At 46.7% G+C, this 16,442-nt stretch overlaps 1 protein-coding gene across 2 annotated transcripts; it reads left to right on the top strand.

Annotated features, from left to right (window-relative positions):
• The first annotated feature begins 2,735 nt into the window (after positions 1 to 2,735).
• Positions 2,736 to 4,291, top strand: LOC135171436 (uncharacterized). 2 transcript variants are annotated; one of them, XM_064137966.1, is made up of 3 exons: positions 2,736 to 3,244; positions 3,315 to 3,750; positions 3,811 to 4,291. In XM_064137966.1, the coding sequence occupies exons 2-3, from the start codon at positions 3,421 to 3,423 to the stop codon at positions 4,075 to 4,077; spliced, it is 597 nt and encodes a 198-aa protein (XP_063994036.1). In that variant the 5' UTR covers positions 2,736 to 3,244; positions 3,315 to 3,420; the 3' UTR covers positions 4,078 to 4,291. The 2 variants fall into 2 exon arrangements, with proteins under 2 accessions (XP_063994036.1, XP_063994037.1); XM_064137967.1 differs by lacking the exon at positions 2,736 to 3,244 and having other exon boundaries at positions 3,246 to 3,750.
• Positions 4,292 to 16,442: the final 12,151 nt, after the last annotated feature.

The following is a 16,442-nucleotide window of genomic DNA, read 5'->3' as shown; positions in this document are numbered from 1 at the left end:
CGCCTAAGATTTCTGTCAAATTGTTCGGTCCGAGTCCGCGTATTGTCTTGTTTAGTAGGGTCGGGATGTCGAAGACGGCTCGGTCCACGAATTTTAGGTCGAACTTCGACGTCAGTTCTTGGAATGGGGTGAGGGTGACGGATCGCGATCGAATCTCGCAGTCCGGCGCTAGGGTGACTGTTCCGGTTCCCGTAATGATGATCGTGGCGGGTTCGCGTCTTGTGCATTTTACCCGTATTTCGTCTTCCGTGACGACGGAAAAAACCCATGTGTTGGAATTTCCTATTCGGGCCCAATATGTTCGGTCCATTGATTTTACCCGTACATCGCATATTTCGGAGCTCGAAAAACGGGGATTGGAGATCATTTGTACCTCACAATCCTTGTTCCCATTGACCTCGTATAGGGGTCGTGCGGTCTTGCATATAAGGCCGATCATTCCCGTTTTACAGTGGTTGATGTCTTCACTGTCAAGCTTGAGATACGTATTGGCTTCCTCCGAAATAGCGGTGTAGGGATAACTTGGCGTTATAAAGGCCACTAGAGACGTTGAGGTATTGTTAATTTTGGTCGGCACTGTCAAGTGTCTATACACGATATATTTTGTTAGTTCAAGTATCGGTATCGTGATGACGAATACGACCTTTTCCTTATGAAAATAGGCCGTCAGATCCGCGAGTTTCAATAATTCGGTGATATATGGGATTTCTAGGGGGACCGGGAACTCCGCCCCCCGATTATGTTGAATTACTTCGTTAGCCGCGTCCAGGATATTTTCTGGCGACATAATTGACGGGTGCAATTGTCCTCTTTTCGCGAATAGGATGGCGTTAATCAGCATTTGGGTGTCGAGCTCATATTCGCTCAGTTCCGCATCGAAGGCTGATATAAGGCTCGCCATTTTCCCATTAATCCCTATAGTGTCGATACGTTCGAGGATGTTTCCGATGGCTACGTAGACTGTCGCGTTCAAGGTCTTAATTTCTTTAGTTAGACCTTGAATAGTTTGGTGGATTGATTCGAATTCGGATCGAATAATGTGCGTTTGATTCGCCAGAAGGGCTAGGGTTTCCCTAGTTGTGTTCTGTAGGGATTCTATGTATTGGTCGTAATAGTCCGCGTCATCTTCGTCCATTGTCCCGAAAAGAATCTTGCTTATTTTCCCGATAAATCCGAGGACCGCTCGTTTCGATCTCTCCGGTGTTTCTGCTAACAATTCTCTCATGTGTCGATGAGTACCGTCTAATATATCGAGCCGATTAATTACCTGGTCTAATTGGTCTTCAAAATTACAATTGCCTCGTAGTTGGGTACAGATCCCTTTCATTCCCAACCAGTGTCGTGTGAGGATTTGTTTTTTCTCTAGGAATTTTGTTATGTCGATATGTGTAATCATATTCCACACCGTGTGATAGATTCGCAGGTTCGCATATTTAGTGGTTAGGATTCCGTTTCCTCCCTCTAATCGTGTGATCTCCACGCCTGGAGTTTCCGGGCTCCCTGCGAGCCTGAAACATCCAATCATACGCGGCTATTTTGTTGTTTACGTTTCGTCCTTCACTCCCCTTCTTATTCCTGGCTGATTGTACTCTACAGTTCATCAGTCAGAAATAAGAATTCTTTTCGGGCGAAATGTGAAAACATTAAAATATATTCCTGACAGAGGTAGAGATCATGCGGGATCCTCTATTCAATTTCCTGGTAACATATTTATATAGCATTTTACAACTAATGGAGCTGTGATCAGTTCGAAATAATTATTTAATTATCCCAAAAACTATAATTTATTATTCTCAATCCAATGAAGTAAGTATTTTTTTTTTTTTTTGATAAATTTTAATTTTTTTTTTTTTAATTTTTAACAAGTTCAGGTGATCAAATTTTCAGGTGCAATAGTTACTAGAACTATTGATCCATTAAAAATATCCTGAGAGTGATAATTAATATTCTCAAAGCCCCTTTATTTAAAAAAAAATGAGTCAGATATCTCCGTAATCACCAAAGTGAATTAAAAAATTTCTAACATCCCACGCATATATTCACCCCATCTCTTTATTCCCTCTAATTTCTGGAATTATATTTCAGTAAAATACGCAATATTTCTCATGCATCAATGTATAACCTTTACCCCAAAACCGTAAAATTTCTCTCAGCACCCGATAATCATCCGTATTATCATTTCTGGGCCCAATTCCATTCATCTTCTCGCTACCCTAATTCACAATTCTAAATAGATTAATGTTTACAAATTAGTGTAAATTTACAATGAACGAGGGTGTCCCTAGGGAATTTCGAAATTTAAATAATCGTCGTTGGTGCGCCAGCGAGATTGATTGGTCATTTTTCTCGGTATCAATATCGGTCGTCGCCCGACGTCTTTCTTGGTGCCCAAGAGTATGCTCTTCCGGTGGGGGGGGTGTCAGATTATCGGGTCGCAATTGCGGGGCGTATGTCACCAGTCGTTTGACATTTGACGAACAGTGAAGTTTTTGTGAATATTTTTGTGAGTGCGTGTCTGAATATTTTTGTGAGGATTTTTCTCTTTCGATTGGTGAAGGATGTCTCAGCACGGATTACTAAGCAAGGTGTCCCGATCACCAAATAGGGATGAGCCTATTTCCACCGGCGGTGCTTTTACCGGTAAGTCCCTTTTTTTTTTATTATTAAATTGCATTAAATATATATAATTTTTGAGGGGTCCATTTATAATAAGACTGGTGAACAGGGGACTGCGGGGGGGGCGCTACGTCATTTACTTCTTTCCTGAAGCGGGAGCGTGGAGAGTAGGGGGCCGCGGGAAAAAGGGGGACGGCCTACGTCACCCGCTTCTTCCTTCAAGTGGGAGCGTCGTGAGTAGGGGACCGCGGGAAGGAGGGGGACGGCCTACGTCACCCGCTTCTTCCTCCTTCAGTGGTGCTTCTTGGGGAAGGCTTTCTGTCTTTAATTTATTATTCACGATAATTTTATTCCCCTTCGTTTTTAATTTATTTTTTGTTTTCTTAGGGATTCGCCCCGAATCGGGGTATGGATCGGGTCGACAGACGGCTCGTCGGTCCCGTCGATTCACGCCCGGGGACTGGATAAGTCGATTATCCATTTGTCCTGATCTCGCCCAGGTGCCGGGCGTCCTTGAGGTTCCGGTCGTCGACGAGGATCCGGACGTCGTCGTGGATCCGGACGTCGTCTCCCAGAATCCCGACAGTCGTCGGTGATTCCGTCTGACTCAGGTGTTGCTCCATAGTTGGTAAGTTGATCCCCCTTTTTTTTATCATTACCCTCTATGCTGTGTGGGGTGTTTATAATCTCTTTTCTAGGAATCTTTTCTTTTCTTCTCCCTTTTTGTTCTTCGTTGACGTGTGGTCATTCAGTCGTTGTCCGTCTGTCACGTCGATCGTTTGTGGTTTGTTTTATTGTTATAAAATGGTGTTATCCGCTGGTGACCCGATTGTGCGAGTGTTGGAGGACCTTATAGAGACGGTTCCCTTCGTTGGGTCCCTGATTCGTGGTGGTTCGCGATTCTATGATTTCCACGAGTTGTTGTTAGAGCCTCTTCCCTCTTGGGCTCCACGGGAAATTTTTGAGTACCGTATAGCTCTTACTCTTCCCGCCATCCGGTCTGGCCAATATTTTGGGTTGGGGTTGGTCGATCTCCTCAATAGCCAGCGAGATTCTAGTGAGATGACGGGCCATCCTTTCTGGATTCCGGGTTTTGAGGTTGGGGATTTTGACGTAGTTCTCCCGGCATCTTTGGTAAGTTTTTTTCTTTTTGTTTTTTTTTATGTTTAATATATATTCCCCTTTGTTTTTCAGGAGTCCTTTCCCTGGGAAACCGTGCAAGAGGTCACTGAACTCTGGCTTACCCTGACGGTGGAGAATTATTATCGCGTCCCTCTGTTCTCCCATTCTGCCCCGTGTCTCCTGTTTGACCTTCTTTACGATGCTTGTTGGGATCGTGTGGAGACTATCCTCAGGATGGGGATTACTCGTGAGGTTCGGCGACAGGGGAATCTGCGCCTGTGGCTATCGGGTGATTTTTGTCTCCCCCGTCTCTTTATTGAGGGTCCCTGTCCAGGGTGAGTTATCCTCCCCCCTTTTTTTTTTGATGCTAAATTTGTGTTATATATATATTTTTTTTTTTTTCAGGCTCCCCGTATGTATCAATACGGGGATGATCCTCTGGAATATCTACGATATTTGTCCGGGGATCCTACTCTCGGGGAGGAGATCGTCGACGAGTACGACTGGTTTGCCTTCTTCGAGCATGTTCGTGGGGATGCCTTTGTATGTGTTTATTTTCCTTTTCTATTTGTCTCTCCTGATCATGATCCTCGTTTTTTTTTTTTTTTTTTTTTGCCAATCTTTTTATACTTTGTTTTTTTTTTTCTAGGATCGTCTTCGCGGTGTGTAAGGCTGAGGGAATCCTCTTTTCTCCTGATGCGGCCAACGTACCCGGTTTTACCGCGTCCAGGATCTACATTTTTTCTTTAATTTTTTTTTTCTAAAAATATTTTTAATATATGTTTTTTTTATTTTCTGAAAATTTCATTGTTGTTTTTTTCTTTTTTCATCCAGCTCGTCTCCAGTTCGGTTTCCGGAGTCAACTGCTGCCAAATTAGATGATGCCCGTTCTTCAATTTTGGTGAGTTATTATTTTATTTTATATCCCCCTTTTTTTTATATACCGGAAATTTTCGAAAAACGGGTAATATTTCGTCGTTTCGTTTTTTTTTCTAATTTCGGTTATCGGGGCGGTTTTCGGTTTCCCTGAGACGCGCTTTCTTTAGTTTGTCGCGGTGTACAATTTTTGATCTTCTTTCCATTTGGATATTCACGTTGTTGTGATCTAAAATTTCCAGAATACGGTATGGTCCTTTCCAATCATCGTCCCTTTTTCCCGTTCTGGGCTCTTTTAAAAGCCAAACATATTCTCCTACTTGAAGCGGTATTTCCCTCACTTTTCGGTCATAATATTTTTTTGATCTTTGTTTTGATTTTATGAGGTTTATCCGGGTTTGTTCGCGTACTCTTTTTAATCCTTCGGTTAATTCTTGGAATAATACGCGATAGGGTTTGCCTCCGATTCCCTCGATCGATCTTGCTGAGGGTACGCGTGGTTTTACTCCGAAAACTAGCTCGTGAGGGGTGAATCCCGTGCTTTCGTGTACGCTCGTATTATACGCAAACATCGCCATATCTATCCATTTATCCCAGTCTCCGCTATCTCCGATTTGGGTTTTTAGAAATTCGGTTAGGACATGGTGACTGCGTTCGAGGGATCCGTTTGATTGGGGGTGGTACGCGGTAGTCAGACAGTGGCGAATTCTAAATAATTTACAAAATTCCGCGGTGATCTGACTTGTAAAATTTGTGCCTCTGTCCGACAAGAGGGCCTGTGGCGCGCCGAATGTACATATTAATCTGCGTGCGAGAGCCCGTGCTACGTCTTCCGCTCGTTCCGTTCTCAATGGCACGGCTAAGGCGTATTTCGTTAGACAATCCTGCATTGTCAATAGGTATGCATGTCCCCTGTGGCTCCTGCCGGAGGGCTCATAGATGTCCATAGACACCTTCTCGAACGCGTCGATTGGTGTATCAGTAATGATCATGGGGTGGCGGGCCTTCTCCCTCGTTAGTTTCTTGCGTTGGCAGGTTTGGCAGAGGTTTACGTATTCTCGGACCGTTTGGGACATGTTTTTCCAATAGTATTGGAGTTTCACTCCGTGTAGGGTTTTGGTGATACCTTTATGTCCTCCTATCGTTGATGTATGTTTTTCTTCAACGATGGAAATGCGATCTTCCGTAGTCGGTACTTCGAGTAATCTTGCGCATAATATTACTTGTATGTTGGTTCCGCGTAATTTTTTCTTCAGGGTCGTTCTGATTGTTCTTCGTGATCGTCCCGATAGGCAATCATAGTCGTGTGCCATTCTTATTATTTCTATATTTTCGGCTGTTATTAGTTCGAGAAATATTTCTAGGGTTCGTTCAATGTTATCCTCGAGGACTTCTGCCTCTGAGTCATCTTTAATGACCAGGCCAAATCCCCATTTGTCGGATTTCCTTATTTTAATTACTTCTCCCGTTTGACACCGTTGTGACGTCAGTTCTTCCGCCTGTATCCATTCCTTTTCGATTAATACCCTAAGGCATGCGTTATCCGGCTCTCCGGATGCTGGGAGAAAAAATGCGAAGTTTTGTTTTTCTTCCGTCACGTGCATTCGAGAGTGTCGGACATTCTCGTTGTCTTCTTCTTCAGACAGTTGATACTCTGGTGCCTCTTCGTTGTCGACGAAAGGGGGGTCTTCTCCCTCGCTGTTATCAGCGTCCGTCGGCGGCTCCCATGCATCGTAATTTGCGTCATCCAGTGGTTCTCTGTTTTGACTATTGTCGATCTCGTTTCGGTTGTCGAGTGTCGTCTCGTTTCCCTCGTCAGCTGTTGCGTTATCTTCTTGGTAGTTTTGTCGACCCATATCTTCATCTGACGTTGGTATTGGCTCTTGTGTGGGGTCGAATACACTTCCGGGTTCGCTTCCGGGGTTAGAGCTCTCTCTTTCTGTTTCCGGTTCTTCATTTGGCTGAGGAGGTTGCGTGTTTCCTTTTGGGCGTTTTGCAATATTTTCCTCTTCTGTAGATATTTCTTCAAGTGGGATTTTTCGCGGTCGTCCTCTTTTTCTTTTAACTGCTGGTAATTTCGAGGGTCGTTTTCGTATCCCTCATTTAACAGGAATTTTCCGTGGGCGTCCTCGCTTCCTTTTTGTCGGGCGGTTTTCTTGGGTTTCTATTGGTTGACCGGCGTCTTGGCTTCCGTGTGAAGTCGTTCTAGGACCCTTATTTGGTTCTTCGTTTACTGAGACGACTCGGCATTTTGACACGTGTGTATCGACATTCCCTGTTCTGACTTTAATTACGTCGGGCGAAAGGAGTGCGATAACTTCGTGTGGTCCCACCGTGTGATATGGTGAGAATTTCTTGTACCATACCATATCACCGACCTTTATGTCGACGTAAGCTGAGACCGCTTCAATCCCGGTCTCGCTTGTGTTCCAGTCTGTCGGGGGGGTATTCACTGCCACAATGTTTTCCCCCCGAGCGATATCTGGTCTATCGCCGCGCATGACCAGTACTTTGTTATCTGACCATATTTCTTCGATCACACATGGTCCTATTCTTTGGCCACTTGGTCTGATAGTGTACCACATCGCGTCCCCGACCTCTACGTTCCAAATTTGCGCGTTCATTCCGGCTATGATTGCGACGGTTTTCTCCTGAGTGACTTCTTCTGTCTCCTCAGGTATCGGGTTTCGTGATAGCGCGTCCGCGTCTAAATTTAACTTTCCCGGTTTATATTTGATTTCATAATCGTATTCTTCTAATTCATTTGCCCAACGACGTAATTGGGCCCCTGGGTCTTTTGTTGACCTCAGCCACACTAGTGGTTGGTGATCGGTTATCAGGGTGAATTTTCTTCCGTATAAATATGGTCGGAATTGCCTAATCGCGAATATTATCGCTAGGAGGTCCTTTTTTGTAGTTGTATAGTTTTTTTCTGGTTTTGTCATTACTCGCGAGGCATAGCTTATAGGCAGATCTTCGCCTATCTTGCCTTGGCTGAGGATTGCCCCGACCGCATAATCTGATGCGTCGGTCGTGACGATGAACGGTCGAGAAAAATCTGGGTGTCGTAGTATGGGGTATGACGTTATTTCTCGGGCTATTCCTGTGAATGCATTTTCTTGTTTTTCTCCCCATTCAAAGGGGACCTCTTCTTTTAAGAGTTCCGTTAGGGGGCGTGCTTTTGTCGCAAAATTCTCCATGAATTTCCGATAGTACCCCGCCAATCCGATAAATTGTCTAATTCCCTTCCTATCCTTAGGTTTTCGATATTTTAGGATGGGTTCTATTGTTTTGGGGTTAGGTTTTATTCCCTCGTGGCTGACGCAATGCCCCAAAAAGGCTACCTCTTCCCTTAAAAATTCACATTTAGAGGGCTGCAGGCTCATTTGTGCATCATGGAGTCTGTCCACGAACGATTTATATTTTTCTCTATGATCTTCTAAAGTTTTTCCATAGACGACTATATCATCCATGTAGACAAATAACCCTGCCCCCTGTAGTCCGGATAATACTACGTCCATTGACCTCTGGAAGGCTGGTGGACCGTTCGCAATGCCCATTGGTATTCGGGTATAATGATAGTGTCCTCCCGTGGTTGAGAAGGCTGTTTTGGGGCGACTCTCCGGGGCTAGAGGGATTTGGTGGAATCCGGATACCAAATCGAATGTTGAGAAGTATCTCATGCCCCCTAATTGGTCGAGTATATCCGTGATATTGGGTAGTGGGTATGCGTCCGCGACCATTTTTTCGTTTAGTCGACGAAAATCGACTACCATACGCCACCGTTTCTCTCCGTCGGGGCCTGGTTTTTTCGCAACCATCCACGCTGGCGAGTTATACGGTGAGTCAGAGGGTTCGATGATACCGGCTTTCAGCATGGTATCTATTTCTTCTTTAGATTTGTCTCTGATGTGGAAGGGCAGGCGGAATTGTCGGACTACGACGGGTTCGTCGTCCTTTAGTTTAAATTGATATCCCGGTATTTTGGCTTCTTTTAGTTTTTCGTGATCAAGTTTATATACCCAAGGATTATATCTTATTAAATTTTCTGCCTCTTCCTGCTCTTCCTCATCCAGACCCTCCAGCCGGAGCATTTCCATTATTTTGTTGGTTCCGAACTCTCTGATTCGCTGAATGCTTTAATTTCCGCTTCCGTTGCAATTGACTCTATTTCTTCTAAGTCGACAAATGGAATTTTAAATCGTTCTTCGGTTTCCCGGGTATTGTACGCGTATGAAAAAGCTACACCTTCCCTAGGTTTCACTATCGCATCCCCGGAGTACACCCCTGATTTGATGTCCCTTCGCGGGAGGTAACCGACTTCTGCGTCGAATTTACCTACTCTGACGTAGACTAATTTAATTGTCCTAGGCGGAAGGGAAATTGATTCCGTATTTAAAAATGTGTGTATCCCCTCCCCTATTGTAAGGGTGTCTTCCCCGTAGTCAATTTTGACTGCCCTGCTTTTCAGAAATGGCCTGCCCAGCATTCCATCTTCTGAAAGGGGAAAACTCGAATCGACGACATGGAATTTGTCTTCGATTCCTTCTACGTTCAGAGTTACGTACCCTATCGTTCTCGATTTCCCCGGTGTAACCCCTTTGATAATTATTATTTCTTCACGATTTATCCTTAATTCCGGACTGAGTTTGTCTGATCGTACTAGATTGACATCAGCTCCCGTGTCTACAAAGAATTTCCCCTCCCTTCCCTTCATTCGATCTACCTTTAGATGTACTTGGGTGGGAGGTATGTCCATTACGCGGAAATTTACATGGGCCGTTTTATATATTGTTTTTTTCTGCGCTTTTGACTCGCCCATGTCTTCGAGTCCTAGATCGCGCAGCTCTTCTGGACTCGTTTTTAGTTTAAATTTTGGCTGGTACTAGCGACCGCCTCTTGGTCGTTCTTTGTGTCTTCTCTTTTTTCTTCAGTCGCGATTTTATTCGTTGGACGTTGTTTTTTTATTAGGTGAGCGGGGGTTCTACAATCCCGTGCATAGTGCCCCGGTTTGGCACATCTGTAGCAAACGTTATCGTTGGTGTTAGGTTTCGTCACCCGTTTGTCTGACTGTTTCCCCCCTCTGTACTCGGGTTTGTTCTTTTCGTTTCGGACTGCGCGTTTCTGTCCGTCGGATTTTGTGGAGTTTGTGAACCTGATGTTCATCGCTCTCAAATCAGCCTCAATCGCGTCATCATCGATTGATTCGATTCTTCTAATCTTTCCTTGCCCTTGAGAGTGTTTTGGTTTTGCATGCAGCCTCCGTAGCTGTTCGAAATCCTCGGTTTCTTTTATTTTCGACTCGATCGTGACCGCGAGTCCGACGGCCTCGTCAAAAGATGCTGGAGTCAGGGGAAACATCATACTCTTGATGTCTCTTCTGAGTCCGGCGAGAAAGGCTTCCCTCATATTTAATTTAATACCGTGGATCGTGATCCCGTAATCTGCCGTCGGATCCGTGTCAAGTCGACTTTGTGCTTTTAATTGCAGAGCCCTGAATCGCGCTTCGTAATCTGTGACCGATTCTCCGTATTGTTGATACAGACGCGACATTTTCCCCAGAATTTGACGTAGGTTTTCCCTAGTTCCGAATGATAAGCGAAGCTTTGTGACAAGGTCATCGAGCGAGTTTATGCTTGTTAGCGCGCTTTCTACCGCCAATCTTGCTTTCGGACCGAATTTTGGCAGGCACTGGTGCAGAAAATTTAGCTCATCTCCCGGCCTCAAAAGTCTTCGTGACATATTCAGGCTGGTGATGAATCTCTCTACATCATCCCCTACCTCATATTTCGGCAATGGTCTTATTGCATTCCTCACTCGTTGATCTTCTCCGTAGCCGTGATCTGCCCATGGATTGTATCCCAAGCCCAATCCGTGAGCTTGTGGTGCGTGACCTGAGAAAGCTCCCTGTCCTACATTCCCGTCTTCGAAGGTATTTTGAGGGACCGTATTCGGTCCTCCGAGACCGAAATTGGCCCTTCCAAATCTCGCACTCAATTCCGACATAGGGCTTCCGGGTACCCTTTCCGATCTACCGATTCCATTGCCCCTGTGAAATTGTTGTCCCAACTCTTGTCTCCCCATCGCGTAATTCATTCCTAGCATAGGGCTAAATGGTCCTAATCCCAAATCCGATCGATTATTTCTGTAGGGCGGACCCATCTGTCCCATTTCTGGTCTAATGTTCCCTGGTATTGGGGAACTGAACGCGAAAGGTTGGGGAATACCGACTGATGTTGGTGCGACCGTACTTGCTGTTATTCTCGACTGTAAGGTTGTGAATGTGGTTGTCGTGTTTGCTACGCATGATATTGCCGTCGGGTTACTTGTTGTCGTCTCGCGGTTGACCGGTTCCGTCGGTCCTCCCGTGGTGGTTTCGTTTGACGCGCCGTCCATGTCTATTGTATTTAATTCTGTGTGTGTTAAATATGGTCGCGAGTCTCGGTTCCGTCGGTCGCGTCGTTGGGTCCGACTGGCCAAAGATCGCGGTGTGCGAATAGGAGGAATTTTTAAGCTTGTTCAGTACTTACGCGAGTCCCATGACGATTTTCAGTAGTCCGATATTCATCCTGTTGTCCCGGATCTCGTTTGTTGTCTCTGCTAATGATGATTTTATTTTTCAGGTTTGGCGCTGAGTTGTCTCCGGTACCGCTGTTGGCGAGTTGTCCTGTCCCAAATTTCTCCTGCTGCTCCTGGCTTGGCGTTGGGTGGTTCCTGGTGTTGGTGTCAAGCGTTGTCACTGCTATACTTCCCGTCTCGGCTATCGGTCTGCGTTGTCGGTTTAATTTTCTCTGGTGTTGGTTGGGGTTCTGTGTTTTTATTTATTAATCTCCTTCCTTCGTCGACCGTCGGCTCCGTACGCGTAATTCAGTGTGTTCCCACTTCTAGTGTCACATAATTCTTCTGCACTATCTCCTGATGAGTGCCAAAAACTAGTTGGGCGCCAATGTGACGTTTTGAGGTTTGGCTACCCCCTCTTTTGGTGCTTTGGATAGCCAAACTGATTCCTATTATTCCCAGTGTACTCACAAAGGGGTTATATATATATTTCTGGATGCTACTAGCGGTTACTAGTAGCTGGTGTATATATATATCCCCTCTGGGGACTGATGGTGATGGGACACTCCTGTGTCTTGTCCCCTTCTGCTGGGCCGTCGTGCCCCGTCCGGCTAGATCTCGGTGAGCCCTTCGGGTTCACTCTTCTAGGAGGGGTGTCTTGGTGACGGGTTGGGAACAACACTTAATAATCTCACTCGCGGAATGTATTAAATGTATATATATATATATTTGATCTTAATGGTATACACTCCTTGCGCGAGTGGGTCGGTATCGCGTTATTAGGTGGTTATGAGTTGGACTTGGAGCGCGGTTACGAGCAGTGGAAGACCCCGTCTGGTCTGCTCCTGGAAGGTATCTGTCTCTCTGCGAGTCTCTAAATCTCCTCCAAGTCCGCTGATCTAAGCAGTTCCACGGCTTTTTGCACCAATATTGTCTTGTGTCATCATTGACGCAAGACTCATACAGTCACACAGTATACTGGACGTGCCAAAAGCCCTGAAACTGCTTTATTTAATCCCTGCTGTGGCGTCATTTGGGTGCTGACAATGGTCTAAACATCCGTTGGATTGTTCAGTCCCTTGTCCAAATGGCGTTGCAGGGAGCAAACCGATCCTCCAAACACTGGGGCAGCTGACCACAGCGTCTCCAAGACATCGTGGGACTGCTGACCCATGTCTGGGCATCGATTTTCAAAAACGACGCATTGGCGGAGGCCAATACGTCACACCTACATAAAATTAAATTATTTTTAAACAATAAAAAGCAGATTCCCTGGTTACCGGCCTTTTTTGTTCAGTTCTTTTTTTCTTGTTTCTTTTCAAGGATTTTGATTAATTATTAATAAATTATTTCAGTTTCGGCCGATTTTCAATAATTTTGAATTTTTTCAACTTTTTCTCCTTTCATTGAATTCTTTTGTATTTCCCCCACCATGGACCCCACAGATCCCCCTATTCCCGGAATGCCTTTGTATTCGGAGGTAGTTGCTACTACTACCTCCCCTCCTGTCACTTCCGTGACTACCACCGCGGTCACTCACGTTCACACCCCCTCCGCCCCCTGTACTTGTCCTCACGGTATTACTGCCGGCGCAAGTACATACGTCACTACGGCGACGTCCATGGACACTTACCCTCGGATGGTCCCCTCACTACCTCCCCCTCTCCCACCCCCGGAACCAGGTCCCTCGGAAATATCCCAATTTAAATATGAATTGGAAAATCGATATGACGGTCTCCACCCACGCGATCACATGATTTTGTTGGACTCGCTGGGTCTTTCAACAGTCGGGTCATACGCGACCCTTAAGGATCGATTTGTTCGGGCCGAAATCAGGCGAAAATTCGGGCCTCACGCCGCTTATTGGGATACGTCCAACGATTCCATGACGGTTCCTCTCACTACTATCGGGTTTCAACTCATCCCCGAAGTCGATGATTCCATTCGCGATCGGACTCGCGAATATCTTAGAACGGGACAAAGTATGGGAATTTATCAGGATCCCATCCCCCTCGGGCAGACCCAATGTTCCCCTACCCACCACTCCCCCCAGACTGATCACCGTTCCCCTAATCGAGTCACCTTTAACCTCCCTGTTACCACTTCCCCTTACGCCCCCCCTATTACCACCTCCTCTTACAACTCAATTCCCCTTACCACCCCCCAACCCCTCTCTACCCACACCGATCCTCAGGTATCTCTACCCTATTCCCAGACATACCCCATTCAATCCACTCCCCGTCCCCGGCCCACTACCCTTTTCCCCCCTTTCCCCTCTACCAATTACCCCACTGAGTCCCATCCCACTGCCCCTCCTGCTACCTATCCACCCCCTCCTACTGCTCACTCTACGTACAATGTGGATGAGCCAGTATTCCCTCCTCGCACCAACCCCCGATATCCCTTTCCCCCCACCAACAGACCCCGTCACCCTATCCACAGACCTTCCCGTACCCTGAATTTTGCCTCCCAAATTCCCCCTCTCGCCCTCAATGATTATGATCCCTCTGAACAGCCCCAACCATCCTTTCCCCACACCCCCCATCATACCACTTTCCGCGATCAGGGATCGTCGGACCCTACGTCCCGCGAACTAAAAATTAGTTCAATTTTTAAAAGAGACGGGATCACTTTCTCGGGAGCGAAAAGTGAGGATCCCTATCTATTTTTGGACCAAATCGGTGACAGTTGCGCGGCATACAACCTCACCGAAGAGGAGACCCTTCGCGCCCTCGCCTTTGCATTTCGGGGAAATGCAAGGACGTGGTATCGCACTGAACACCCCTATTTGATTACTTTCGACGATTTTGTATCGTCCTTTACTGCCACTTTCTGTCCCTTCGGAAGGGAAGAAAGTATTTGGCAAGATATTCGCCGACGTACCCAGGCCCCCAAAGAATCCATTCGGGATTACATTATCTGTATGCGTGGTCTTTTCGCGAATCTCCACCCCCCTCCCCCCTTAGCCAGACAATTAAATATTGTGCATTCCCAAATGCACCCCTCGTTCGCTAAGGAAATTAAAAGAAAATCTTTTACCACCTACGCCCAGCTCTTGGAGAGCGCCCATGAGGTGGAATACACCGCCATTAATGCGTCCCGTTATCAGCCTCCCCCCTCAGCTGAAGATAGTTATGCTTCGGCCTACGCCTTCAACATTCCCACCCCCAAAGGACAGAGACGAAACACGACCCATTATTCGGCTCTGGGTGCACAACCCTCGAGAGCCCCCGACGTCCCCCCAGCACAGTTCGCCACCAATCCTTACGCCCCCCCTCCTGATCATACTGTCCCCTTTCCCCGTCCTCCGCCCACACATGGAATCCCAACAAGTCCCCCGCACAGTCCTGTTCCCCAAAGACGTTCACGAACTCCCCCCACCTTCTCCACTCCTGATACCCAATACCATTACCCTCCCCCTTTAATGAGTCTGGTAATACCACCCCCTCCTACCACCAGCCCTTCCAACAGTGGATCGCTGGAGAAATTCACCTGCTTCCGCTGTCATCAGCCTGGACATTTCGCCCGTGAATGTCCTATTTATCCTACCCCAATAAGACGAAATCCTCCTCCCCAATATTATCCCCAACAACCCACACAAAACCAACCCCAACGAACCCCCCCTTCCTAACCCAATTACTCCCAACAACCATATCCCCCTCAGGGAAACTAAGATCGGGGGGGACCAATAATACCTCCCCCCCACGACCAAGACGCCCGTACCCACAAAAACGCGTACGTTTCCAACTGACGACTGACGTGACAAAAAACCCTCCTCCAAACCCTGAATCCCACATTCCTGATCATCCCCCAACAATACCTGACCCTGACCTTCCCCTTCCACCCCCTGAAAATTTTGCCGATCCCCCTATCCCAGTCACCACCCCCTCACGCCCTGTAATTAACCCCGTAAATCCTACCCCTGAAAATCCCACTAAATCCCCTGCTCCCCTAGCTACCTCTCCAGACCCAGTCAGCACCCCTATAAATCCCATCCCTAAACTCCCTACCCAAGCAACCCTTCCCCCTTCTCCCGTTCCCTCTACCTCTGCCCCTTTACCTTCGACCCCCATACCACAAACTTCCTGCATCCCCACACCCCGCCGACGCCAAAAAACCCCGATTCCCAGCAACCCTCCCCCCGAAGAGATCCCGACCCTACTGACCCTGACAGCCAATGACCGAAATAATCCCGACTTTATTACCTATGAAGATTTTTTAACCCTCGTCTATGATGACCCCTCCGAGAATAGATATTTTGCCCAGCTTAACCTTGGTAGGATGAAGCTACGGACCTTGATTGATTCCGGGGCTAATCGATCTTTCATCAGCACCGAAATAGGACCCCATTTGCGGAATTACGCGGTTGACGTCGGTGAAGACGTTATGTTAGGAAGCGGGGAATCAAGGCCCCTTGAAGGATGTGTCGCAATGCGACTGATCTCCGAGTCCCATTTTAGTATTATCCCTTTTCGGCTTACTAATGCCTTAGCTTTTGATTGCGTTCTCGGGATGGACGCCCTTCAACAATTAGGGCTTAACCTCGAGTGTCGAAAGTATTATCGGGATGACCCTGCCCGTCCCTTTATTACCCTAACCGCTCAACCCCTCACTATTTGGTACCCTTCAGACGGACCTTCTCCTAAACCTATCAACCTCGACAAACCCCCTCCCTGCACACTCACTTCCCTAGCCATTATCCCAGAAGATCAATCAGCTTCTCTGAGAGAGAAATTTAAAAGCTGGATCAAACCTGCCGCAGAAGTCGCTAACGTTTGTCCCCTATTGACGATGCATATTGACACCCAAGGACATCCCCCTATACGCAGCCCCACAAGACGATACGCCCCCCAAATTCTTAAAGTTGCCCAAGAAAAAACTAAAAAATTATTAGAACAAGGAATAGTAGAACCGTCCCAAAGCGATTGGTGTAGTTGGCCCGTATTAGTCAGAAAACCCGATGACAGTTATCGATTATGCATCGATTACCGCCCCCTTAACGCTGTTACGAAACACCTAGCCGTCCCCATGCAGAGTCTTGAAGATTTACTTGACTGTGCTCATGGAACGGTCTATGTGTCCAAAATCGATGTTAGCCAAGCCTTTCATCATATCCCCCTGGACGACGAAAGTAAGGAGAAAACTGCCTTCGCGATCCCTGGACTACCCCCCGGCTTATTTCAATATAAGCGAATGCCCTTTGGGCTGAAAAATGGCCCTGCCATGTTCCAGCTCCTCACTGACATGATAATCCCCGCCCAATGGTCCAC

Source organism: Diachasmimorpha longicaudata, chromosome 20 (genome assembly GCF_034640455.1).
Source record: "Diachasmimorpha longicaudata isolate KC_UGA_2023 chromosome 20, iyDiaLong2, whole genome shotgun sequence".
Taxonomy (NCBI): domain Eukaryota; kingdom Metazoa; phylum Arthropoda; class Insecta; order Hymenoptera; family Braconidae; genus Diachasmimorpha; species Diachasmimorpha longicaudata.
Note: the sequence above shows the minus strand (reverse complement) of the source record. Positions and strands in the feature narration are given on the sequence as shown.

What these genes read in the sequence shown, in the direction of transcription:
- LOC135171436 (XM_064137966.1), top strand. Translation starts at nt 3,421, where the DNA reads ATGGTGTTATCCGCTGGTGACCCGATTGTGCGAGTGTTGGAGGACCTT. An exon ending in TAGTTCTCCCGGCATCTTTG is followed by an intron (nt 3,751 to 3,810) that starts GTAAGTTTTTTT and finishes TTTGTTTTTCAG; the next exon opens with GAGTCCTTTCCCTGGGAAAC.